Raw genomic sequence first — 27,670 nt, forward strand, 5'->3', positions numbered from 1 at the left:
GACAGAGCTGCGCCCAGAGGGACAGCAAACAGCTCTGTCCGGCCCAGTGGTCTGTCCCAGTACCGGTCACTGGTGTGGTGGCACAGCCTGTCTTTAACTGAAACCTCTGCAAGCAAATTGTTAAGACATTCGGCTGTCTGAAGAAGCATATTAACAATTTTGGAGCTTACACTTGTAAAAGTGATCTTAATTATTTCAGCATTTCCTCATTCTTTCCTATGTCCTTAGGTGCTTTCCTCAACACAGAGTGTCTCAATCACTAAAAATCAGATGTTTGGTATTTTCAATATTGATTTTTTGAACACAAGTAAGAGTATTTTTATGAATATTTTCCAGATTCCACCAAGGAGATTAAATGCATACTTTATCTTAGTCATCTTTTTTTTCTTGATAAGAGAAAAGAAACATCTTAATAATCCGTAAGGCATCAAAGAAATAGTAGTATCTAGCAGTAGTAGTAGCAGCAGCAGTAGTATCTAGTGGCTAGACCATTAGGCCACATCCCAAGAGACCTGAGCCTTCTTTTTTTAACTGGATTTCTGTACATCCTTGGCATATCACAACAGTTTTTTTTTAACTCTGGCATGGTTTTATCCCACCCCCAGCCAGCACCCTCCAGAACACGTGCAGGTCTAGTTTGAGGACCAGAATCAGTTCCCAGGAGGCAATATATGTAGAAAAATATACATATATATATGGGGATGCTTTGCTTGGTGGGAAGAGAGGTTCACTGGCACGGCTCTGAGCCGTGCTGTGCACTCAAATAATAGGTCTAGTCCTTATCAGTATAAATGTAGCTGAGTGTCTGAGCTGGGATATTTTCCTATAACAAGCAGAAGACATGACATTTAATGCCTTGATAAGTCAAAAGTTTTATTGGGTGGAAAATGGTAGAAATAATGGTGTGCTACTTCTCCACTGAAACTTTTTTGTTTTCCCTAAGTGGAACAGAAAAGGTTAAAGTTTTAGCAGTAGACAAGTAGTTAATGGTTTATCCATCACAAGGTTATGAATGCATAATACCATTTTATAGCAGAGCAGATAGCCTGCCCCACAACATGTCTTCACTCCAGTGGGATAGAATATTGGTTGGAATTACCTGTTGTGTAGTGACTGTGACCCTTTTGGCGCTGTGTATTTGGCAGCTTGTCCTCAGGTTTAAAACAGGTAAGAAATATAATTCTACCCCATGTGAGCTCTATTTGAGTTCTTTGAGTTCTTTTTCCTTTTCTTCAGTATTTAAACATGATTGCTGATAAAAATCATTACATCCATGCTGTATGCTTCTTAGGCGGGAACATTTTTCTTCTTACACCGATGTTTAAAGAAGTACCCTAAACTTTGCATTCTACTGTAAAACAGAACAGGACGGCCAACAATCTCTGGAGTATTTTCCTTGTAACATGTTTACACCCTACATGATTCCTTGGATAGAGCTTTGAGAAATGTCTTGAAATTTTCTCACTTTTCCAGTAGAAATCTGATTTATTTGTCAATAGACAAAAATAAACCTCTAGCTAGTCTAGTAAATTATGTTTTAAAGAGGAAATACTTAGCTTTACATATGTTTATATATTTGTACCCATTTAAGCAAAACATGCTGTGTAGCACCTGTTCATGTTTTCATTACAACGTGCATTAAAGAAAAAAAAAAGTTAAAATAATTGATTTGCATATTCTACACCTGAAAATCAGGTCAATGCACCCTTGTAAGACACTTCTGTGTGCAAACTTGAAGCAGAAAACTGGTCAGCTTCCTCTCAGCAAAATACTCACTATACAGACATGATAGAAAAGTATGCATGGACCTATATTCAGAATTCACAGAAAGAATCAGATACTCCTGGCTGCTTGTCCAGCAGGGAATCGGATATGACTGGAGACCAAGAAGCCTGGGGAAAAGCTCATATGAGGATACGTTATCTTACATTTACTTCAAGAAATTTATCAGTTGTAGGGAGGGAACATACCCAAGCCCAAGAAGTGGCATATAAGTAAACAGCATTTATTTAACATACGTCAGTAATAATCTACCTTTGCAAATATAAGTATATGCCCAGTACAGCACTGTGTTTGACTTGATGGAGCTAATCTCAGATGAGATGGGAGTTAACTCTCAGTGCAACTTGGGGATACCTCTGCTTATGCCTAGGATTTACACAACTGCAGGCGAATGAGCTGCTAGGAACTGGATTTAAACTGCAGCTGCTCTGGGGATGGAGAATACCTCCATGCCCATCTGATGCATTGCTTGTTGTGCATAGTGGTACTGTTTCTTCTTCACTCAAACTTTAACCACAAGTATTAGCCTTAATAGTTCCCATGATGTTTGATTAAAAAAAATCCCAACAGTTCATGATGACATAGCAGTATGTAAGAATTTTTCGTTTTAGTTTAAAAATATAGACAGTCAAAATCAATGCAATTCTTGAGATGATTAATGTCTGCAAAACTTAAAAGCCAAAGACAATAAAAATAAGATGTTTTCTGAGTATTAAAATAAAACCAGAAGGACCTCGTGATTTTAAGCCAATGCCACAATTACTGGAGCCTGATGAGTTTTACTGCGTGTGGGGTAGACATCACTGCCTTAGTCAGCTCAGGAATTCATATTTGTGAAAGACACAGATTTCCCTCTGAAGAAAACCCCAACCAAACGCTTTACAATGGTACATGAGACCTTAAACAGGAGGCTAAGAAAGGTTACTGGGAAGCACTAAATAGTCTTCGCAAGTGTCATGTTGTTGTCGGGGGGGGGACTCCTTTGGGCAAGGCAAAGGTAAGGCTGACACAGTTTGCTGGCACTTGCTCTTTGCTGCACAGGCTGCATGGCAGCTGTGTCTGCACCTCCAGGCTAAATGCTGGACTTTTTACCCCACAGCTTTCTTCTTTTCGCCACCACTGCTCCCACCTGCGGCTGCCCCAGCCGCTCCCCTGCCCTGCTCCTCAGCACGCAGTCCCGTGTCAGCGCACTTGCAGGGCAGTGCCGCTCCCTCCCTGGTTTCGGGATCCTCTGTGCCAGATTACCCTGCTGTGTCACCTTCTGCCAGGGTGCTTTGGGATGCATGCATTCACCAAGCAAGACAGAAGCTTGGAGCCGTGCTGCAGGTTCCCCGGTATTTTCTGTGTTCCCAAGCTCCCAGTCCAAAGCAAGCAGCTGAGCCCCAGTGTCACTCCCCTGCCCCATAGCCCCATGCGCCACATGCATGTGGCTGGCAGGTAAGCCAGTGCTACTGGGCAGTGGGGCAACAGCTGGCACTGTCGCACAGCTGGCAACCAGGCACCCAGCTCCCCCACATATAGATGTTCTCCACAGCTGCTTCACTTGGGCCACCCAGATCCCAATTGCTGGAGGAGTTTTTCCTTTCCTTTTTGTAAGATTTCCAGTGGAGAGACAACGTGTTTTGAAAAGCTGATGGCTAGCAGAGACATTACCTAGAGACACATAGATGTTATTCCACTATCATCATAGGCATCTGGCTGTAATGTAGCTGAGGCAGCCCGAAACACAAATGCTAAATAGCAACAACATGAGCAAAAGCCAAGCGATGCGTGCCAAGAACAGAATTACCCCCGCCACGTGGCACATCCTCTATAGTTCGCAATAATCTTCCAGTTTTATGAAACCCATTAAAGAGTAAGAAGTTAGGCAATCTTTTTAGTTCAGTGAGAACATTAGAAATATACAATAGCACGTGTTCCTGACAGCATTGTTTATTTTTTAATTTTCTGGCTTTACTCTATTTGTCAGCGTCTCAAAACACAGGCACTAAAATGCCAGATCAAATGGCATTTCTCAGCTCCAGTTTTCTGCATTATTTCAAGGCATACACTGCACCCAGCGCACAGGTGCACAATTTCCACCATGAACCTTATGTGAAGGGATCTCCAGTTCATCCTTCACTTATGGACTGGGTGAGATTGACTGTGAGGAAGCCTTGGTCCGCAGACATCCTTGAGGTCTTGGACCCATCTTTCAGAGCCTGAGGCACATCAACCCCTTCCCTGCTGCAATTTCTGCTGCAGAATACCCCTTAGCCATTCAAGATGTGCCAGTCTTTTTCTTAAGAAACCTTAACATTTTCAAAGCTTGCTGAACACAGCAAATACCATGGTATATTCAGAAATTTCTAAGAGATGCAATTTCTCTGCTGTTGCATACTGTGCTTTTTTGTTTCCTAGAGCTGTGGCAGCCTGTGCAACAACTACTTTGAACAAAACCCACTATTTTTGCTAGAAGACAAAATAAAAATCGGCACCTGTCCTGGAGCGTGGATGGGGGCTATGGCATGGGTTTTTACCTGCTTTATCCTATAAAGTCTGTCTTAAATCAGAGCATCTCTAGCTGGTTTTTGGACATGTGACTATCCATGTCCTTCTTACCATTCCGGGTCCCTCAGCATCTGGGGCCCTGTTTTGCCTTCTTGCTCCTGTGAAATCCTGCAGAAGTAATTTGGGCTTTTCACAGCTTCAACAGCTTGAGCTTTCAGCAGCCTGGAGGCCCACCCATCACTCCTGCTCGTCCAGCAGCTGCGCAAAACTGTTTCCACCTACATCATTGTGGGAACACAAATTCATATCTGAAAGCTCTGACCCCACATTCATGCCATTGGTTTTAGGGGCAAGAAGGGACCAGTGACTGAGTACATGGGCAAGATTGTGGGTCACATATATATTTTCAGTTGAATATTTTTTCATTGAAGCTTCAAATAAATAATGCTTGTTTCTTTCCTTTACAAAATTAGATATATAAGTGTTTTACATATGTATGTATTAATGAATATCTCTCCCTCTCTCTTGATTCTTTATTTACACAGACACTACAGAATCCGTGGTACCTCCATGCTTCTGCCTCAACGGTGGCATCTGTCAAGCCGGAGCCTGCATGTGCCCAGAAGAGTGGGTGGGATCTCTCTGTGAGATAGGTAAGCCAGGCAGCATGGGCAGCTGGCATAATTTCTGGGAACTCTTCTACTTTGAGAGGCCCCAGGTGAGGCTGTATCCTTCACCCACTTCTGTTGCTCTTTCAAATGAGTAATATATCTGGGGAAGACATTACAGGTTTCAACTGTCTGTGGCCTGTTTCCAGCCAGTTTGGCCTTTGTTTGAATTCCTCTGTTTGAAGATCACAGTGACTTTAATATCTGGTTCAGACCTCAGTGGCCAGTATTGCCGTGTGTGGATCTGCCAGTGTTTAAGGGACACCATCCAGCTCATCACCCTGCAGGACAATGCCTGTCCTCAGCTCCTGCTGCTACTGGCATTGATTTTGGATGAGTTAAATTTCATACACCTGGCATAGCACTGGGCTGGCTGACTCACATCTGAGCCCCCTCTGCTGCAGCACGGCATCTCTGTGCTGCCATAACTAGAGTGGATGCTCCAAGATGATGCCAGGAGGGTCTTGGCTCACTGAGCTGCAGTATCTCCAGAACTAGTAGGATCCCCAGCTAACGATTCCCAAGCCAACAACTCACGCTGTGGCCAGTGTGACACATGGGTACACTGTCATGTGTCAGCTGCGCCTTTGTCAAATGAACTCACTTGTTTGGTCAGAAGGATGTCAAAAGATCTGCAGTTTATCCAGGAAAATATTATTGGTGAAGACTGCTAGGTAGATGGAAACTTCAGGTCTCCCATGTAATTTCCCTTACAACAGGATGGGTAGCACATCCAACAGATAATGACAGATTGGATGGGTTCATGATGGATTGGAACATTTGGGCAAAATGTTTCAGAGAAGTTGCCTTAAATAAAATAATCGCGGCTGGGATTTCAGCATTGGAAACAAACCATTTTGATGACTCTGTAATTCCTATATTCACTCATCTGGTATTCTTTATTTGATTTGCTGTGAATTGCCTTAAAGAACAGATTTTAATAACTGTAGTTATTAAAATACATGAGGTAAGAATGCATGGAAAGGCATCATTAACTTGAAATAATAACAAACATTATTGCATTCACAAAATCTGAATGTTACTCTATATTCCTCAAGAACATTTATATTGCCCATCTGTCTGTTGTTCCACCTTCTTGGCTGACCAGTTTCAACTAAATTTGCTAGGTGGTTACAGGTCTTAAAGGTCTTAAGATCCTGTGAGTTTGGCACGTATCACTAGTTGGGTACAGCAGACCAACCCTGTAAATGCTTCACTGAGAAAAAAGCAAGGAGACTAATGCCAGCAGGGAGGAGGTGGGGGGCCACATGGCCAGTCAATCCAGTCTAGCCACTAAGACGCACAGCTCTAAACCACCCACGATATTTGTCTCCTCTCAGCTAACAAAATAAAGATGTATATTTCATCTACTGGGAATCTAAAGGTGGACATAGGACACAGAGGGGGTGAGGGGCTGAGGCAAGATGGGGCATAAAGAATGTGGGAATATAGGGCTAAAGGTGGTAAAGAAGCTGTAAGAAAGTGCAGTTGGGTGTTGGGGGTACAGAGGAGGTGATCTGGTTTATTGCCAGCAGGAGAGATCAAGGCATATAGGGTAGATAACTTTTGTAAACCAATTACTTTTGTTCCAATGGTGATGGAAAATTTCCAGTTGACTCCTATTTCATTCCTTTTGTACATTACGTCATGGTTACTTTCCTTCATAGGTCATGACAAAGGGCTTAGTTTTCTTCCTACTTGTGGTTTGTTCGGTTTTTTTTTTCAAAAATTGTGGAGCGATTTTATTGAATATTTGGAATAATTTGAGATTTGCACCAGTGGGGAAAAAGCACTAAACAATTGTATTTCTGGTGGACTCTCTTTTGTAAGTCCAAAATGAAGTAGTATACATATGTATATAAACCAGCCCCAAACAATTTCAGATCAAGGCTTGAATAACTAGAAAGATTTTAAAAGCCTGTATAGGTACTCATGTATGAATGCATATGTGTACGTGCATGAATGGAGCAACTTATTCTTGGCTTTTACCTATTAGAAGGAAGGCAGAATCACCACAAAAGTATTCAAATCCATGGATCTAGATAGAATTCATTCAAGATGCTGAACAACTTGGCCGATGTCACTGTGGGGCTGCTATCTGTCACCTATGGTGATCAAGAGAGGCCACAGAGAACTGAAAAAAGGCCAAGAATATGCCTACCTTTAAGAAAAGCAAGAAGGAGGACTTGGGGAACCATAAGCCAGTGAGGCTTACCTTAAGCCCAAGAGGTATTACGGAGCACATCCTCTGGGAGTCTATTTCCATGTAGGTGAAATAAGAAGATAATGAGGAAAAGCATGGATTTACAAAGGGCAAATAACATCTGACTAACCTGACTGCCTTCTGTATGAAGTAACTGGCTGTGTAGGCAACAGAAAAGCAACATATATAATATACCTTGATTTTAGAGATGCCTTTGACCCCATCTCCCTCAGCATTCTTGTTTGGTACATGAAAATGTACAAGTTGGGTGAATGAACCGTTAGCTGGGTTGAAAACTAACTCAACAGCCAAGCTCAAAGGGTAGTGATCTGTGACTTGATTGGAGTATTGTAAGAGTAACCTACTGGTTGATGCTAGGGCCAGAATAATGTAACGTCTTCATCAAAGACCAGAATGACAGCACAGCGTGCCCTCTCAGCAAATCTGCAAACAATACTAAACTTGTGGCAGGGCAGTGGTACTGTTGACACAGCTAATGGCAGAGCTTCAATGCAGAAGAACCTTGAGAAACCTGAGGATCATGTCAACAGAAACCTCACAGCGTCCAAGAAGGGCAAGTGCTGATCTCTGTGCCAGCAACACTGGTACAGACCAGGAACTTGCTGGCTGAGGAGCAGTCCTGCTGGAAAGTACCTGGGAGTGATGGTGGATGCCAAGTTCAATATGAGCAATATGAGTCAACAGAGTGTGTTCATTGTAAACAAGGCAGAGCAGCTGTGCTATGTGGAGGGAGACAGGTTGATGGACACTACTACCCGCCCTTTCCTGGCATTGAGGGAAATATGTACTCAGTTTTGCCTCCTGCAGGCCAGGCTAAAAAGGCTTGGAGAAACTGGAGAGGGTCCAACAGGATGAGGTGAGGATGGTCAGTGGCCTAGGGCAGATGGCCTCCAGGGAGCATTTGAGGGAGCTGGGCTCCTTCAGTGTGATGCAGAGGAGGCTGAGGGCAGAGCTAATAGCAGCCTCCAGCAAACTGTGGGAGTTGTGAAGACCATTGAATCCCAGCTCTTCTCAGTAGCACCAGAAGGTAAAGCAAGGGGCAGCTGTCATAAACTGCAGTTTGAGAGGCTGAGATTGAGCATGAAGAGAAATGTTTTGGTTAGAAAGGTAGTATGTCACTGAAATATGTTTCCCAGTGAGGATGTGGAGCCTCTGTTTGGCCTAAATGCTCTCCAGAGGTTCCTGCCACCTCACATTTTTGAGACACCTCGCCCTACTAATCACCTCCTGGCAAGCGAAGTTCAGGTACGGTGCTATAAGGCAGACCTAATCTTTGCAGAAACGTGTCCTTATTTATTCATAGCCATTTCTATAGAAGGAAAGTATCATTGTGTCATGGGAAAACAAGACCCACAGAAAGTTACATGACATGGCAAGGAAGCTCATGCCAGAACACGGAGAACACCCCAGGTCTCCCGACTCTCCTTCATGTCCCAACCATAAGTATGCTTCCTTGACTTAGTCCTGCTAATGGGATACAGTCAGCTGAAATGTTGTCTGAATTAGCAAAAGTTAGCAAACCCAGGATGTTGCAAGTCCTAAGACCACGCAAAAATTTTGTGCCTGTGAGCTGCATTGTTTTTTTCAAGTGTTTGCAGCATTGCAAGGTAAATTTGTGTTAAGTTATAGCGGTATGGCATAACATGAGAATGCAATAGGCTGCCACACTGGGTCAGGCCACAGGTCCACTGGGCTCATCATCCTGCCTTTAGACATAGCCAGTGTCAGGATACTGGGCAAGGCGTGGGGTTTGAGGTGGCCACCCTGCCCTGTTCCAGTAGGCAGTGGGGCAGTGACTTCCTGCACCAGAAGCCGCATCCGACCCATCATGGTTCAGAGTCACCAAGGACTGTCTCCCATTGATTGTCCAAAGCCCATTTGGAACAAATGCGTATTTTTGCCTCCTGCTGTATTCTGTGACATCAGGTTACCAAGTCTGATTTCTGCGTGGGTAACAAGACTCTGGAAGTGAAGTTTATAATCTTTTACAAATTTTCTAGGAGCAAGGCAGTAAAAATAGGAGTCATGGCAAAAAGTATGGGATTTTAGGGTTTCAGTAACTTCATAAATATCACTGTTAGCAGCTCAGCAGCTTGGGTTTAGACAAAATTTATCCAACTGCTTTTATTTCCTTCAGGGTAAAAGATTCAAAGAGCTTCTATTGTCTCAATACTGTTTGATTTTTGAAAATTGGTCCTTGTACTGAAAAATATTTGATCTGAATATATGTTTGTTTTTTTTCCTTCTGTGCAGTTAATTTCTGTGCAGCCAGTACTTCCACAGTGAACATTTCTGAAAGTGTTATAAAAAACCTTACTTTTGAACGGATTATAGTGGGTAAATATGGCAACTCCAAAGAAAAATGTGAACCTGATACTGTGAACGGTATGTGTTTCTTTCCTTTCACTTCTGCTTCCCAAAAGTAAATGTAAGGTTTATGAAAAGATGTTGGATTATTAGACCAGATGAGAGGTCAGTGTCTGAAGCCAGAACAGCGTAGCTCAGGCAGAAGGAGCGCAAGCCTTTCCACACAGCTTTCTACCCAAAATGCAGAGAATTTAAGGTACACACGCTGAGTCTTATCCATGCCTGTCTGAGGCTGGGCTGAGAGTCAGTTAACATCTGCTCCTGAACAGCCTTTTGACAGAAAAATAATTTATTTATATCCTGTTATTTAGCATTAGGATTCAGGATGCTTTCCATCAGCTGTGGTTCCATGAACTGTCCCAGCTTTCAGGGATCTTGCAGAGGAGTAAGTGTTGTGCGGCTGCTCCACGTGCCCTTTGCATTTCTTTCACAACATATAAACTATGTTTTTCAGGACACAATAAAAAGTCTTTCTGATACCTCAGTGCTGATGTCCGTGCCTCTCGTTGAAGAGATGTGTTTCCGCAGCTCTAGCATAACTAAACTTAGCTGAATTTGGCATGAATAACGTCAGCCATGCTGACAAGATTGTGTATACAAGTATAAAACACATTTTCTGAAAAGAACAATAACTAGTTAAATAATTGATGGTAACTTGTAACACTGAAAGACAAATGTTTTACAAGCAAACAGAAAATAACACTGGATAGGGTGTCACACCCACAGTACAGTTTTAATTCCCAGTGAGGTCATGTGCATGTGAGTGAGTGCTTACGTACTAAATGCATATTTCTGCTTTTACAAAATTACAGCTAACGCTTCAATAGCAATCCGTCTGTGCTCAAGAGAAGGGAGAACTCCTATTTTAAAACTCCCCCAAATTCTGAATTGTAATGAAAATCTGGATTCCCTAGCATTACAGGTAATCTTACATTACTATTTAAAGTGTGTCTGAGATTCTATATCATCCCAAGAAAAAAAAGCAGTCTGATAGGAATTAAAGCAGGAAATATATGTGTGTTACATTTCTTAAAACATTCCAGAAAAAAAAAAAAAAAAAAAAGCCTTTTTCAGTGGCATTCTTGGCATGTCCCTGCTTTGCAAATGGCCCTAATTTCCAATGGTGATTATTTTATTTTGCTTGGTTTTGCCTGAACACAGTATCTCATTTCTTATTTCTTAACTGGCCCGTAATTTCCTCAGTCAGATTCCCAGTTCCCAGCAAACACCTCTGAATGGAGGTGATGCTGACCCAGGATACCAAATCATCGAGAAAGTGGAAGGGATTTGAAGACTGGCACGAGGGAACAAAGTGATGCCGACACTGACACGTTAGGAAGGATTAAGAGCAAAGCCTTTCCATTCAGTCCTGTGATCAGCTGAACATGGACGAAACACAGCTGTCCCTCAAGAATTCAAATTCAAACTCTCTTGTATGAATGACAAAATCTTCCTGATAAAATCTGTAAACACCTAAGCCTTGCTTTAAGGCTTGGCTCTTCCATATCTACAAAACACGGAGAGCCAAACACGACTAAGCATGTTACAGTGACTCCTTCTCTTCTGCTTCTGCGCTTTGTTTCCTTATCACTACTCTCACCTGGGAAAAAACAAAACAAAACAAAAACAAAGAAAAAAGGAACCCAGGTACAGTTCCTTTAAATACGAGAAGTCTCTTTCATCACGCAGATTTGCTTGAGTACCATACCTTCAACCCAAAGCTTCCCCTTCACAGATTCTCCCACAGGAAACCCTTGAGCTCAATGTTGTGTTTTCCCTGTACACAGCCTTCACTAAATGGTTCAAATGGCAAATCTTCTCTAAAGTAATAGATAATAGTAGCTTTTTTCTAATGTGAATAAGATACAACACAAGTTTACAACATTAAGGCTATTCTGCTGCCGCTGGTAACTGGGGGGTTTGTGACGAGTCGTGACGTCGTGCTGCCATCTAGTGAGCCCAGGGCACCTCGGGGTGCAAAGGGGAACTCTAGGAAATGGGAGGAGGAGGTTGTTCACGCTAGTGACCCTGAGCCCACGTTTAAAAGAATTTTATTCCTTCTAAATAAAAATATTAACCTTGAGTACAAGGTCATGCTAAAAATCAGAAGAATAGTGAAAGTAGGCCTTCACAATGTACTGTTTGGTCATGGTGCATATGCAGATGTTTTCAAGTTAAATAATATCACTTCCAGTAATTATAAATGCAATTTTCCTTCCTCCCTATGCAACACATTCACCTTTCTTTCCTACCATTCTAAGCTTTATGAAAACTTCAAAGCTGCATGATTGAATTAATCTTGATTTTGATATCTTCCCAACATCAATAATTTTAAGAACAATTCAGTTATTTAAACTATTCATTTAAGCTATTTATTGACTGGATCAGAAAAGGGATGACTTGATACGCTGTTTAGTTGGTCTCCATAGCCTACAAATGAAATTCTTCTGATGATTAGCAGATTTTCCATCTCTTTTAAGTCTTATGGTTACCGAACTATACCTTCATATAACATATGGCTAAAGCCTCATCTTTTTTTTTTTTTTGTGTTTAGACTCTTAAGATACTATAGAGATTTACGCTTTACCCATTAAGTGCTAACTGACTCAAATGGGACCCAACCAGTGCTTCTAGTAATTCTTATTAGTATATTCAGCACCAGATTAGATTAGTTTGGTTTTTTTCTACGTGTATTCCAAGCTGACACTATATACAAGGTACTGAAGTGAGGATAATATTCCCTGTGCAGGCTATGAGCACTGTGTTGGGAAGCACAATTATTCCGGATGACATTTCTCAATTTCCTCTGACAGCTTTTCAAAAAATCCCATTCTGGTTACTTAAGGAATAGTGAAAGATGTAGAGCAGTTTATAGACTCAGAAGCTCAACGACCTCAAGACAAATGGGAGGTCTTGCTGCTGCCTACAGCTACTTCACAGCAAGGTGTGGAGAATGATGAGGCCAGGCTCTTCTTCGAGGTGCACAGGTTTAGGATGAGCTGCCATGGAGACAAGTGGCAACATGGGAAATTCCAGTTAGATAAGAGAAAATTTTTCCCCTTGAGACTCTCAAATACAAGCAGGTTTCTGAGGGAGGTTGTGGATATTCAAAGTAAGCTCCTGAGCAGCCTGGTCTTGGCCAGTCCTGCTGCGCTAGGGGACCTTCAGGGCTCCTTTCCAACCCAAGCTACTGCATGAACCCATGAAATCATCCCCTAGGGAGAATTTATAAATGCCAGGTGCTTGACATGAACAGAAACAATTTAGACCACCAACTACTTGTATATTTGATTTTATGTGAGAATGTTATAAAAGTGGTGACTCTCTTTCCTTTTCTCCTTTTCTTTTTTGTTGAATGGCATTTTCCTAACAGGTTGAAACTGCGGACTCCAGCAATGTTTCAGCTATTGCAACTAACACTCAAATCCTCACTTCCATGCCAGACCAACTGACCACACAGAACATCTCTGCTGCTGCAAACATCGCGGTGCAGATTCTGAAAAAGCCAAATGTTTCAGAAGACTCTCGGGTGAGACATATTAAGAGTAAAATAAGACTTACGTGGCTTAGTATTTCAGATATAAATTCTGCCCCCCTTCCCTTCCACCAGAAGGAACACTCCCCTTCCTCTTAACTGTACATAACACCCCAACCAAATGCATTCATTTTGACATTTAGCAGAGTTATTTAAGCAGCCTTGAGTGCATACTTGTGGAACCACTGCTGAGTCAGTTCTCAGGGCTGAGTGTAAATTTGTTTCTCATCAGCTGTTTAGACTTGCATATATGCAAAATTCTAATATGAGCACCATTTGATGTTTAAGTTAATAATTTAATCCTTACTGTCTAAATTAATAAAAGTGTGGTATTTATGAACATATTGGTGCAAAGCTTGTGTTCTCTTTAAAGGCATTCTGTACTTTGTTTACTCTGTTGTGTGTACTTTCAAGCAATGCTTATTAAGTGTTCTTACTTACATCCATTATGTAGCATACAGAGTGATTTATTTCAATTGCATTTGAATATTGCCTTTTTTTCTGCTTGTCTCAGGCATCTCTGGCAGTAATGACTACAGTGAGTCAACTCATGGATGCCAATGAAACAGAATTCAACTACAATCTTGTCAATATTACAACAAGGTAACTTCAGCTTTTGCCATTTTTTTAGATTTAGTAAATGGCATTTCCCCTTCTGTTTCAGGATGAAAGTGGTTCATGGATGAGTCAAAGCATTTTTAGTGCCCAACTCCAATATACAATTTCATTGATTCAGTAGATTTACACCAACAGGAACAATTTTGGCTAGATTTTTCTGCTTTGGAGAAAGGATGAGGATAGGGAATGTGGAACTTTTTCCGCTGGAGAACCAAATCAGAGAGGAATCTCAGAAACTGAACCTATAACTATATATTAACAAATAATGGTAACTTTTATCACACTCATTATTTCAATGCAGCCTTACAAAAACAATGGAGGAATTTTCTTTGACTGGCAACATCTCTCAGCCCAACGTTGCAATCCAGTCTGCTCCACTGAAATTAAGCTCCTCCACGATTCTGTTTTCGGCACAGAGAGGCAAGTCTGTGTGTGTTATTGGATTTACTTGGACAAGGCAGCACATACCATAAATCCTAATGCATCCACTGCTAATTTTTGCAGATACAACACTTGGATATTATCAGTCAACAAAACTAGAAGTCGAGCAAAATGTCCCTGGGCTTATTAGTGACCTCAGTACTGAAGTTCAGATACTGCTCAACATTACAAACAACAGTAAGTTATTTCTCCTACTGAAAACTGTGCCTGGGAAAATTTTGAATTCACTATTCACTAAAAATCTTCTTTGGAAAAAAAGCCCCTTAGCCAACATAAACAATTACATGTTGGTTTTTTATGCCTACTGATGCTATACTGTGGTACAAGAAATTCACATGTCAAACGAGCTGGATAATCTTATTTATAGATTAAGGCACATGTACATGTAATGGCCATAATACTTTTGGTGTTTGGTAATTTTTCATTTGTTTTGTTTTCTAAAATTGACAATGTAATGAATCTTTGACCATACCTCTACAGACATCGAGATCCAAGAGCTAGTGCATATGTACCTTGCCTGACGTCCAAAGACATCAACCATTCCAACTAAAATTGCTACTACTGCCAGGTGTAGCAGGTCAGCACACTGACATATCGGGATAGTCTTTAATGGCATGGTCACGTGGGATTTTTCCAGATGTCCATTATATACACTTTGCAGGGCTTGAAGGATAAATTGGTGTAACATAGGGAAAAAAAAAAAGAAAAAGCTTATCGTTCTCTGCTTCATTTGCTGCATAAACTGGAGGGTGTGGAGGAGCTGAGCTTTGAATATGTGCATTTATATGACATGCTAAAAATCGCAAGACTCTTAGACTGGACACCTGAAACCAGTAGACTTGTCTTCAGTCTCTCTGTACAGTAACAGTAACATCAAGACATGATAGCACAAGAGCATAACAAAGGTTAAGCTTGTGGAGCACTTAGACATCGTATTGCTGAACATTGTTTGTATACAAGCCCACAGGGAAAGAAATAATTCAGTCATCTCACCAGGGTTAGAAAAGACTCGAAGAGATAAATCAGGTAGCCCCACACACCCAGCAGTGAGGATAAAACAAACACTGTATAACTTATTAACGGGTCACTAGCCTTTCTGCTCACTGTTTCAGACAACAATCCTGTTGAAAAATAGTCTGATCATGTAATTAAAGTCTTTCTCATAATGCCTGTATATCATAACACTTCCCCCAAGAAAGGCAGATTGAATGCACAGCTTGTCTTAAAAAAAAAAAAAAGACAAAAAAGAGATTTCTTCAATATTAAATGCACAATTGTGGCATTTTGCAGATATAAAGTTATATTAGTCTGTCTTGATGATCAAATCAGAGAGAGATCAAATCAGTCTCTCTTGTTCTTAAATAAAAAGTACAATATCAACAACAAAATCCATTATATAAACCAAGATTTTTGCTTCCTCACTTAAGCAATAATTAAGACTAGTGATTTAAATAACTTAGATAAAATCTCTCTAGTTTGGTAGAAGAATGCAAAAAAAAAACCCCAGAGTCCAAAAGTTGGATCTGAAGGCAAAAGTCCAGCCAACCTCTTTTATTCTCTGACTTCCTACTAACTGTAAATGACGCTGGTGTTGCTATTTCTTATTTAGTGTTATTAAAAGCCTGATCATTTAGAGTGTGTGTATATATCAGGATTTAGAATATTATTTTTCTCATTACCAGTATTTTCCTCCAGAAATTACATTAAGAGAAGGGTAATTTTCACACTCCACCTCAGCAAAAATTGAAGATGACTCTTTCAAGATTCATGGGAAGAGAATCTCTTATCTACTTCTTAAATGGGTTCTAAATAAATATCTAAACAAAAATCTGCTGTAAATAGTGCATCTGTGAAGCAGCATAGTGTAGGCTTCTTCAAAGGCACTAGCTTCTCTGATATCTGATATCCATACCAACTTTTCTGTTTGCTTTGCAAAGGTTCATCACACAATGGAAGAGCTGGCTTTGTACTGTATCAAAATGACAAACTCTTCCAGTCAAGGATTTACAAGAGTCGCAGTAGTTTCTCAAAACAAATTGTCTCTGGCAACATTGATGGTGGGACAACTAGTGGTGTTGAAATAGCCTTCAGTCCCAAGGTAAGCCTCCGTAAGAAATGTCACGTTCAGTTTGACTAGAGGTTGCCCGTGCCTTACTACCTTTCTTCAGGACTTTAGGGAGAGACAAGCAGAGAGGGTTTTGTTGGCATACAGCTTTGATTTCTGGCAATAAGTAGCTGAGAGAGTTGGTGGGATGTACAGGTGACATTATAAGTGAAATATGACGGGTATTTAGATCATGTGGCATAGAAAATATTCAACTTCTGTGTTTAACACCTGATGTTACTGACTCAGTATTGCTAACTAGGACGGTTGCAACCAAAACTATATTCCGTAAGAAGTTATAGGTACACCAGAGTGGATTTATCCTAGCGTGGATTTCTCCTAAAGGGAGAATGAAAAATGCCAGGTCCCTAGAGGAATATTTTTATTTCCAGAAGACTATAATAATTTTTGAAAACAAGAAAAGGTCAACATGACTGGCATAGCCCAAGACACTATGAATGGTGAGGTGTGCATTTTTTATACTATCTGTTAACTCATGTTTCCAGACAAAATCACTGAGAGGTTTGTTTTGACTTCCTCCCCCAGGCCACAGCCCTACTTGAATTGCCCCAGAGCCTCTATTTCCCCCAGCCAGACAGTCAGAGCCCTACATCCCTTGCCCCAGCATGTGAGCCAGAGCCCTATGCCATGCAAGCAGGTCGACCAGCTGGAGCCCTACCCCACTTACCCCGGCCTGTCAGCCAGAGCTATACATAAAACTTGCCCTGGCAAGCCAGCCAGCCAGAGCCCTACACCACTTACCCTGGCTGGCCAGCCGGAGCACTATTTTTGCCGGCCAGCCAGCCAGAGCCCTGCCTGATGTGCCCCAGCTTCCCAGACAGCCAGAGCCCCATTTGCCCTGGCCGACTCACCAGAGCCCCACCATTTGCCCCAGCCAGCCAGGCAGAGCCCTACGCTACCTGTCCCGGCTGGCCAGCCAGATCCCTACACCACTTGCCCCAGCTGGCCAAGCGGAGCCCTACAGCAATTACCCTAGCTGGCCAGCCAGAGCCATATTTCCCCCAGCTAGCCAGTCAGAGTACTATATCACAATATAACAAAGGTTTGAAGCTTGAACACAAGCATATGATAGATCGCTAATCATCATCATGGATCAGTTAAGTGATCTGGGAAACACATGTAATTTCTAAGGAAATCACTGAAACAAACTTGATTTTTTTACTCCTACATTTATTCCTCATTTTTGAGTGAACAATCTAGTACTGTGAATTGTTGATTTCACTACTTATTTGCACTTCAAGCTGCTCACTGCTTATTAAAAAGCAGTTCTAATTGCAGTACCTTGCAGAACTACATTGTCCGAAAACTCTTGCGTACAGTTTGACATTTGAGTGCGCGAGTACCACTGTACTGCAGGAGGAGAGGGGATGGTTGACGGCATTTATGGTTGTTTGCTTCCTGTTACAGTGTGGATTCAGTTCCAGTTGGCAGAAATTTTATGTTACTGATATCTCAAAGCTGTTGTTTGGCTTATGCAGAATTAATCTGGCAGCTGTACAGTGCCTAATCAATGTGCATCTGAACCATAATTACCCAAATAATTCACGGAAATGAGTAATTTCATTGGCAATCTTAACTGAGAAAGAATGCAGAAAGTAAGTTCAAACTGCCAAATTAGGCTGTTGTTGATATCCTTCATTAGGTTTACTGGAAACTCCATAAATCCCTTAGTAGATCTCAGATATTTCAGAGGATAATTGTCAATACACACCGTTTGCTGGTACATATCTGCTTATGTTTTTGTACTGTTTTTCTCCTTGCAATCCCAATCCATAGTACAACACATCCCAACTGCAGCTGCGTGATCATGCCTGTGTCTTTTGGGACTATACTGTCAACGACTGGAGCACCGCTGGCTGTGGCAAAGCAAGAGACCAGTTCTTGAGATGCAGGTGTAATCACACTACTAATTTTGCTGTCCTGATGGTAAGGAGCTGTCCTTTCTTGCATGGGAAGAGTTTGGGGTGCTCCACTGCTGCAGCTGGTTGCTAAATGAATGTATGTCTAAAGCCTCAAGTGCCCTGAGACAAACAGTAGAATAGCTCAGGATCTGGGCAAGCTGTGGCACTGCCTTGTGCCAGGTAAATAACCCAAAGTACTTAGCGTTAATTACTTCCTTTGCTTATACGTTTATAAAAAGCAATCACTCCATACATACTAAGTCTGCAATGATTACGTTCTATATATTGCCCTCTGGTATTTACAGGACTAGGAATGACTGTCTGTCTCTGACATTTGTTATTCTTTCAGTATTTGTTCCAGCTTCTCTAAACAGAACACTCCCTTGGTAAAATCACACATCTGTGGTCACTGACTTCAGCAGTGCCAGGATCTTAGAGTTTCTTTCCACTATGCCTTCAGAGAACAGCATTTCCATTTTTGTAAAATTTACTTGTTTCTGTATTTATCTTATGCATGCCCTTATTGCATGACTATATTCCCATCCATTTCTGCAGATAACAGTATTTTCTGTTTCACTGAATACATTTATATTTACTTGCTGTTTTATTTTCTCTATACAAACAAAGACCGGTTTTGATTTGTAGTTCTTTACAACATCTTACCTTAGACCTTGTACTCAGAAGCCAAAATTCAGAAAGCACATCAGTACGAAAAGTTAAAGCTACTTTTTCCAATCTGTGTGACCTTGCATTTTTTCTATGAATAACTTAATCTACTATTTTGCTAAACATTTGATTGACATTGTTAAGTTTCTTTTTGGAGTTCTCCACAAGCTTCTCTAGTTTTGTGGTCCAGAATTATTTTGCATGATCTGAAAACTTTGGCAATGGTTAGGAACAGTCATAACTTTACTAAAACATTTTTGTTTCTATGTGCAACTAGAAACACAAATTTTAGAAAGAAATTTTTCTCTTCTCATCTTATAACTGATACAATTTGTTTTCTAGGCCTTTCAGATCAAATACAAATATGCGAAGCCTTTGGAGTATATTTCTTACATTGGTGTTGGATTGTCCGTGGCTGGTCTGGTCATTACCATTTTGTTTCAAATATTCACTAGGTAAGAGTGAAGATGTAAAACTGCAAGTATTTTACACTAAATTACAATATTTTGCTCTGTATATACTTTGAGGAAAACAAGGAGAGTAGTGAGTTGTGAACATATTGAAATATTATTGATCAGCAAATAATATATATTAAAAAAAAGAGCTAATCACATAACATAGCTTGGGAAGTAAGCATGGCTTACTGGTTAAAGTGAAGACAGGAGATCTCACAGCCATGACTCTCACCTAGATGAAAATTCAATCTTTCTGTTGATGTTAATCCTTTAATGTGAGGATACATTATAATCATTGGATGATTATAATCCAATAAATAGATGTTAAAAAAATGCGAGCTTTGAAAATAAATGATATACCAGAGTATGGAAGAGCCTGGTATGGCAAAAGGCCAAGCCTTTCATAGGAAACACTGGGCATGGCCACTGGCAAGAAAAATCTTTCCACTACTTTAACAGGGCAGCTCATCAGCTAGAAGATAACAAAGCAGGCAGAGCGTGCTACTGAGGATCAAGTCAAGGGTTGATCATTTTACCACAGGCTCCCATCATCACGTCTAAAAATCTGATCTCTGGGTAATGTCCCAGAGTGACATTTGCCTCATCTACACGGGGTAAAGGCAGTCTGCCATTTCTGTTGCCTTTCATGTCCCCCACTGCCCCACTGACAACTCTGTTGCTACCCTGGCCAGGCAGTTGACAATACAGACCCAGTGCCGTATTACTGCTATGTTGATCCATGCTACACGTAGTTCATTACTCTCACTTAATACTAGGCTTTAAAAATGTACAATGATATTCCACCATCAGTATAACCTCCTTTTTATTTTCTTGTATGCTCTTATCCTGGTATTACAATGTCTAATCAGTTACTTTTCTTCTAGCCAGCTACCAATATGCCTGTTAAGTTGATGTTTTAATTTAAAGCAAGTAATTTCAGGCTACTGTCTTATCACTTAGATTTTTAGCCGTCATGTAGAAGTATATACGTTGTTCCTCAGGTTCTCTTCTTGCTGTCCTATTTAAATGTTACTCTGCTTTCCATTGCCTACTTGACAGCTTCTGTACTCTATTGCCTTCTAGTTTATAAAATATCTGTAGTGAAGAGATGATTTCAAAGCATCCTGATTATACAGCAATGTAGGTTATGTACACTGCTTGTGCTACAGTTTTTTCATTTTTTTTGTGAGAGACTTAGCTCAAATACAATGCAGCAAACTTCCTTGATGGACGCGCCCATGACTAATGGTGTCATTCTCCCATGAACAAGGAGCAAAGTCATGCCAACAGAGTTGTAGCTATCGTAGATGAATGCATGTTTCTCATCCTGCTTGCACTAATAGAGCTTTAGAGCAATTCCATTAAGGTCAATGTATTTAAGATTGTAGGAACTTCCAGACTCTGCCTTTTAAATGCATTTATAAGACAGCATTTTGAAGTGGAGGTTTATTATTGTCTTGTACCTTGAGGAGTGTTTAGAAACACTTGTCTTACACTATTTCACCTCTTAATGTCGAAGAAAAGGATTCTAAAAAGAGCAGAGTGGAAAAAAGAAAATGCATCCCAACTGCTGTTGGAAAGGACACAGTCTAAAAGGTGATGAGTATTCTCTGTTCTATTGGAAATCAGACAAAACTAACAGATTTGGTAAGCTGACTGAGATTAATGATAGTGTAGAATCCTGCAAACAAGTTATGGCTTTGTTTTCTCTCTCTGTTTAAGATTGTATACTCTAGCTTGCTTTTGATATCAATGGAAATGACGAAATTTTTTTTTTCTTATTTTGCTTTACTTCTTTCTCCTAAATTTATTCCTACCAATAGGAAAAATCGAAAGTCGTCTATAACGTGGATGTTAGTGAGTCTCTGTTTCTCTATGCTAATATTTAACATCATCTTCATCTCTGGAATTGAAAACAAAAATGCCAGGAATCACAGCAGCAATACCACCAGCTACTACCAGCAATACTTTCCCTACAATACCGCCAGTAACACCTTGCTCACATCTGATGTGGTAGACCCTCCTGCAGACACCTGGTGTACGGCCGTGGCTGTCCTACTGCACTATTTTTTGTTGGCAACATTTATGTGGACAGCACTCAATTCTGCACAGTTGTACTTACTGCTGCTTAGAGCCATGAAGCCCCTGCCTGGACACTTCCTCATAACCATGTCTCTAATTGGATGGGGTAAGATTTAAAGTCATCTATACGGCAACTCTTACCAAAGTATCAGTACATAGTACATTCAGGGAGAGTCGTAAAGATAGTAGATCGGTAGAGAGCAATTATCATTGGTATCTCTCTGGTTTAGCACAACATGATTTAATAAATAATCGCCTGTTACTACTCACAGTACTGGTATAAGCTGAGCTTGTTTTCATTGTCCTAATACAACACTGAAACCGATAGCTTGTTCACTGGCACAAGAACATAGGTCTGTTGTGTGCAGGAAAAATTTTCACAGTAATCAAGGCACTCAACAATCTGTTTCTGTCAACTAAATTAAAAAATCTTTCAGAGACACTGATCGCATATATGGACTCAAATTCTCCATTTAGGTATCTCTGAGATTCCTCATTACCTCAGCCAGAGCCTTGCATGCATTCAAAAGAAAAGAGTGACTTACATTATTTGTTCTATATTATTTATTAATAAGTAAAGAGCACATTCTTAATATAGTACAGCAATTATCAGCAATACTGCAAGCTGCAAATGAACTAGTTAGAGGACTGAAGAATGCAGACAGATGCCCACTAGGTAAAGTAAAAATCTCAGCCTCCTCCAATGAACTCTTCAACCACAGCATACAGGAATACCTGCCTTTTCCGCATTGTGCATTCAGCTCTGGTGTGTTGTTTCTGATGGCATCTACCAAGCACTTTTAGATCTTAATTGTTTTAATATTATGTTTTGCATTTGGGTAGAGGTAGAGGCAATTCCTCTAGAACTTTTAGAATTTGGACTGCATGTGCAAGCCAGAAAATGTTCAGTGAAAGCTGTCCGGCTGTGCGTTACTATGCTCCATGTATATTCACACGATGGCACCGCATGAGGTTCCTCACTGTGTCCTGCCACCAGTTACACACGTCCTAAGTAGCATGATTCTGACTCACTGTTTTTCAGACCTACTTTGAGAATACAGCAAATAGTTGGCAGTCCGGAAAATCTCTATTAGGGCTGTAGGAGAAACAGACTTCAGGAGGCATATTTATTTCCCAGAGCAAAACCCATGTGGGAGGCTCCTTCCCATGAGATGTGCTGCTTAAACTCAGATCAACAGGTAGGCAAGAGACATGGAAGACAGGAAGCAAAGCAAAGGCATTGAGGAGACAACCTAGACTGCCATGCTTGTTGGAGGGCAAAAGTTACCCTCTGCATCAAGCTGGTATGAAATGTAATAGTGCTTAGAGCAGAATTTTCTCAAATTACTTTCCCACTGCCAACAAGGGGGTAGGATTGCACAGCTGTGATGAGGGGGTCGGCTACAGCACAGGAAGGAGTTCACACTGTCGCCACTGGCGTTGTCTCTGGAAGCTGTGTTGAAGCCCTTTAATGGCAAAAATCAGCAAGTCACGGACATGAGCTGTCCTTCAGAAAAGTAGTGCTCACAACACTCAGTTCTGCCTTTTCCTCCAGGCTGTAGAAAACCCACCTAGCTTAGTACAAGGGAGATGAAGCAGAGCTCTCAAAATCTGTGGATTTTAGGAGACAAGAAGCTATTTATGTGGAAGGGAGATAAAGTAGGCCTGTGCAACCAAACAATAAATTGCTAATGTCTCTCCTATTAATTAGGAATCCCTGCTGTAGTAGTTGCAATAACACTTGGAGCTACTTACAGAGAAGGAAAAGCTTTAAACTACCGGCAGGAAGAATTGTAAGTGCATGTATTATTACAATACTTGCTCTCCCACACCTTTTGTGATGGCTTATTAATACAAATTTAGATTTATCATTGGTATACTACTTTGTATAGCTAAGTACTTAGAAGAAAACAAAACTCTTCAGTCAAGCTAAACATTCACTATAAGGAATTGCAGTTTCTCCCCACTAAGGCTTTAGGGTACTGGATCCACATCTGCCTTGAATCCTCCCGCAAGAGCCCCTGTGACTTTAAATGGAGGCTGCAGATGTTCTCACCCTAACTGAAATTCAAGACCTTAATTTAAGTGCATAACTGCACTTCAGTACCTAAACTTAATCGCCCTATTTATTTAAAATCTTCCTGGCCAATATAACCATATCCCTATTTACCCTATGTTTTTTGTATCTGCATTCACCTGAGTGCCTGCATACCAAAGCAGGCTATCAGGCTTACCATGTACCTTGGTGACAGGGGATGATACAGAGCAAAGGTAGACTTGCTTTGGAAACGTAAACACAAACCTCCTTCCACATGGTGGCCATCTTGTGATATGCATTTAGGGAGTGTTGACTTCTAACTTGAGATTATTTGGGAATGAAAAAAAAGAGGTAAAGTTTATTGCAGGATAATCCCATCCTCCTGAAGTTGCCCCTGTTCTCATTCTGAACTTTGTCCATTAGGTCTCACCAATTACTCTTTATAATATATACTCTAAAGATAAACTTGCATATGGTGGCCAGATATCTATTTGGTTAGCTAAATTGCACCTTATTGTATTTCTCTACGCAGTTTGTTTGATAAATCATTTTGCATTCCCTAGAGAAAGAGAGGCAGGATTGAAAGCCCTCAGTTCTCAAGGAATGGTTGCCTTTTGGAGAAAGGTTAATAAGACCTAGAAAGCTCTATGGGATTTTCATGATGAAAAGTGGAATATTATTTCGTTTTGTTTTGGTATTCTTAAAAATGTGTCTAACAAATATTTTGAAATGGCCTCTCTTTATATTAAAAGTTGCTGGCTTGCAGCCCTGGATCAAAATCAGAATTTCAGTGTGCAAAAACCCATGTTGTGGTCATTCCTCTTGCCAGTAGCACTCATACTCCTATTCAACATCATCATCTTCATCAAGATCAGTATCTCTGTGATATGGAAGAAGAACGAGAATTTGACAAGGTGAGATTGCAGAGGACTCCTCAGATCTTTCAGCAAATGTATTCCTCGGTCTCTTGTCAGTAGCTCAGACTTCCTTGTCAGAAACTCAGATTTTTTACAAAATTGTTTCTTTTAAAGAAATGTATACTTAAAGCAGTAAGAAAATTAATTCCATTGTTGCAATGGGTCAGACTTTGTTCAAGTGTATAGCAATTCTAGGCTTTTGCCCACCTTTTTTTTTGGTTGCAGTGTCACTCGACTTGACTTCAATGAAGGTTCTCCCCGATTCAATTCCGTATAAGCGAGAATAGAGGTGTGTCCAGCCAAATGAGAACTATTAATTTCTCAGTACATTTGACCATCAGGCCAGTTCTCTAGCAATTTTGAAGCAGATTTACTTGCTCAGTTTTACATCAACACTCCATGTATTGACACAGGCCGTGTGCCACAAGCTCGGCAGTGTACATTGTATTATTTAAAAGGGAATTGCTTTAAGTTTTATTAATCCCACAGACTGATACATTCAACAAAACTTTGTACCATTTCTTCATTCCTTTTATGTACAATTTTCACAGTTGGAGCAAACAAAATACCTTATCTCTGACTCCCCTCAGGCTTAATGGAAAATGGATATCCAAATGTCACTGGCAGCTTATTCTTATATTGAAAATTAAGCACATTTGCATTGAATTTATAAGCATTCTAAAAAGCTTATGATAGCTAACATGCTAATTTTCAAGGCTTCTTGTTGCCTTGGCAAACCTCACTTTTTTGTTAAATAAAGATACATCCAAACTACATACTCCAAACACAGATTATTCTGATAAACTTAGTTAGGTTTTTTTTTTTTTCTGGATTTTTCTGGATACTTCAAACAACTGTAGGGAGGTGTATGTTCTCAACTCACCTGAATAACACATCTTTGCAATATAGCCCTGAATAAATACAAAGTTTAAAGCTCAGAAAGACAGTAAATGGTATAGAGAAAGATTTAATAACATTTTATGTGTATTTCTAGGCATAAAAAGGATTCATTTATGAAAAAGGTGATTGCCACTATCTCTATAGTGGTAGTGCTTGGAATCACCTGGACAATAGGCTACCTCATGTTAATAAGTCATGAAGAAACACATACTGTTTTCAGCTATCTGTTCTGCATTTTGAACGCTACCCAGGTAAAGTATTCAGCAAATCTGAGACTAATAATTGAGGTAATGAAAAAAAAATATGTTTGGTTTATTTGTTCTATAGCTTGGTATATCCTGGGAAGTTGTTGGAAAACAGTTATAGGGATTCAGAATTTTTGTTCAGAAAGGGATGCTATGCTTCTGGTCTGTCACTCACAAAACTCTTCCCATTATGCAAATCAATGTGGGATTTTATTTCAAGGTCACCACTAAAAAGACCTTCCTGTTTGAGTGGCTTCTCTTTTACCCAATCATATATAAAATTATACTCAGAATGAGTATCAGGAAAAAACTTCTGCATCAGCTGTGGGAAAAAATCCCAGGGAAATAACTAGAGCTTCATGGCTGGAGACCTTTCACAATGATCCTGGATAAAAGCCTACAGGGAAGCGCCCCGCTCTTTTCCCCCCATAGCCCTGCTGGATTATTGGATTTATATTCATATAGGGCATATGAAGTATTTGGACTAATGGATACTTCATTATCACACCACTGAATATTTTCTACAAAACAGATAACTGGAAATATGTGAAAATCCCCCCACCTCCAAATATTAAGTTGTTTACTATCAGTTTGACCTACTGGGAAGTGAAGGCCTGTACACCAGTGGGGATCAGATCTGCAAACTCTCTATGCAAAAAGTTCTGAAGTCATTATTACTAAACTGATGGATGGATCAAACCCGTGATTTAAAACTGAAATAATGAACAGGGAGCAAAGATACATCTATTTCAAACCGTAAGCCCTTTTAATTATTTTTTTTTAAATCCCGGATAGTCCTGGTTAATCCCTGAAATGAGACTTTAGAAGAACAGGTATAGAAGTTTTGAAGTCCCGCTTCTCTCCATGTGTGTCTGCTTGGAGTGCCAATAGGGCACACCAGCCAAATGGCATGCTCAAGCAGGTCTTACCTTCATCCTATCCATCAGAGGGTAACAATACGATCCTGAGACATGCCAGAATCCATTACAATGTGCAAAAGAGGTGATATAGTTGCAAATCCATAGTTACACAGAATAATTTTCCTGTTGAAAGTACTTCTTGTATTTCAAGGTATTAATATCACTGTTAGTGGTTACTGAAAATTGTGTTGCGATTGTTTTTCAAGTCAAATAATACTGACTAATCTTTTGTGGTTTTATCAGCAAAATATTAACCCTGCACTTCCATTTACTCTACAGGGACTTCAGATTTGTATTCTGTACACTTTCAGATCACCAATCTTCAAGAAAAAAGTTTCTGAAGTGTTTCCTATTTTCCAGGTGCCAGAGGTGCCTCTATATCTGCATTCAAAAACTTACTACATTTCAAAATCACAGTCTGCAAAACATTCACAGGAAACTTTCAGATCAACACAGACTTTTTCAGAGAATATTTCCTTGTCTACCTTCCCTGACTCGAGCTAGAAACTTGTAAATACGTGAAATACAATCCTGCATTTTTCATGGTTTGTTTTATGTCGATCTCACAAGTATTTTGAATGACTTGAATGACGCATTTACTACTCCAACTGCACGTAGCTCTAAAGAGATCATCAGCCAAGACCACCAGAAGTCAAAAGTGGGAGCACATGCTAGCAAGGCTGTGTAATTGCAGCAATGCACTGCTAGAGCCTCTTGATACTACTTGCACTGCATGCCCCTGAGGAAGGTCTTTGAAAGGAGTTGAGATTATTATAGTTTTATATTACAGTACAGATGTATAGAAGTTGCTCTTTTTATGCCTTTCTTGTTTTTCAGGTTATTGAACATGTTTACCTAGCCTATGCACTGTAGTTCTCCTCTCCCTTTTGTAAGAACAACTTAAATTTAATTAGAAAACAAAAAGTAAATCAACAAACAGCACAGTTCTCCTTGGCTCTGGGTCCAAATTCTACTTACTCCTTCTGTAATATGTTGGCTTGGTCTTTACAGAAGTAAATTTGTATCTCACAATGATCTGTTTTCATAGGAGAAAAAAAAGTTAGATCCTTGAAGAAACAGCCTAGGAAATAAATTATTTATAAATATGTAACATAGGTCCTATTGATATCACCCCCAGCATTAGCCTGTGATAGGAAGTATGTTTGCTTTCAGAGGTGGATGGATGTTGCCAGAATAGCAGCTGGAGCGCTTCAGCGAGCACCCTGCTCTGAACTGAGTTTGGGCTGCACCTTTCTCTCTGCCTCTCTGTCCTTTGGCTTATGGGGACCTTGACCT

General features: G+C 40.3%; 1 protein-coding gene across 1 annotated transcript; it reads left to right on the forward strand.

Moving 5' to 3' along the window:
• The first annotated feature begins 1,058 nt into the window (after positions 1-1,058).
• Positions 1,059-26,992, forward strand: ADGRG7 (adhesion G protein-coupled receptor G7). The gene is made up of 16 exons (XM_086771818.1): positions 1,059-1,167; positions 4,818-4,925; positions 9,418-9,549; positions 10,344-10,453; positions 12,905-13,060; positions 13,581-13,669; positions 13,986-14,104; positions 14,189-14,302; positions 16,063-16,223; positions 18,027-18,176; positions 19,160-19,272; positions 21,096-21,460; positions 23,066-23,147; positions 24,145-24,306; positions 25,304-25,460; positions 26,654-26,992. Exons 1-16 carry the CDS (start codon positions 1,059-1,061, stop codon positions 26,876-26,878), a joined length of 2,352 nt encoding a protein of 783 aa, XP_086627944.1. The 3' UTR covers positions 26,879-26,992.
• Positions 26,993-27,670: the final 678 nt, after the last annotated feature.

Source organism: Chlamydotis macqueenii, chromosome 1, assembly GCF_036417535.1.
Source record: "Chlamydotis macqueenii isolate bChlMac1 chromosome 1, bChlMac1.mat, whole genome shotgun sequence".
Classification (NCBI taxonomy): domain Eukaryota; kingdom Metazoa; phylum Chordata; class Aves; order Otidiformes; family Otididae; genus Chlamydotis; species Chlamydotis macqueenii.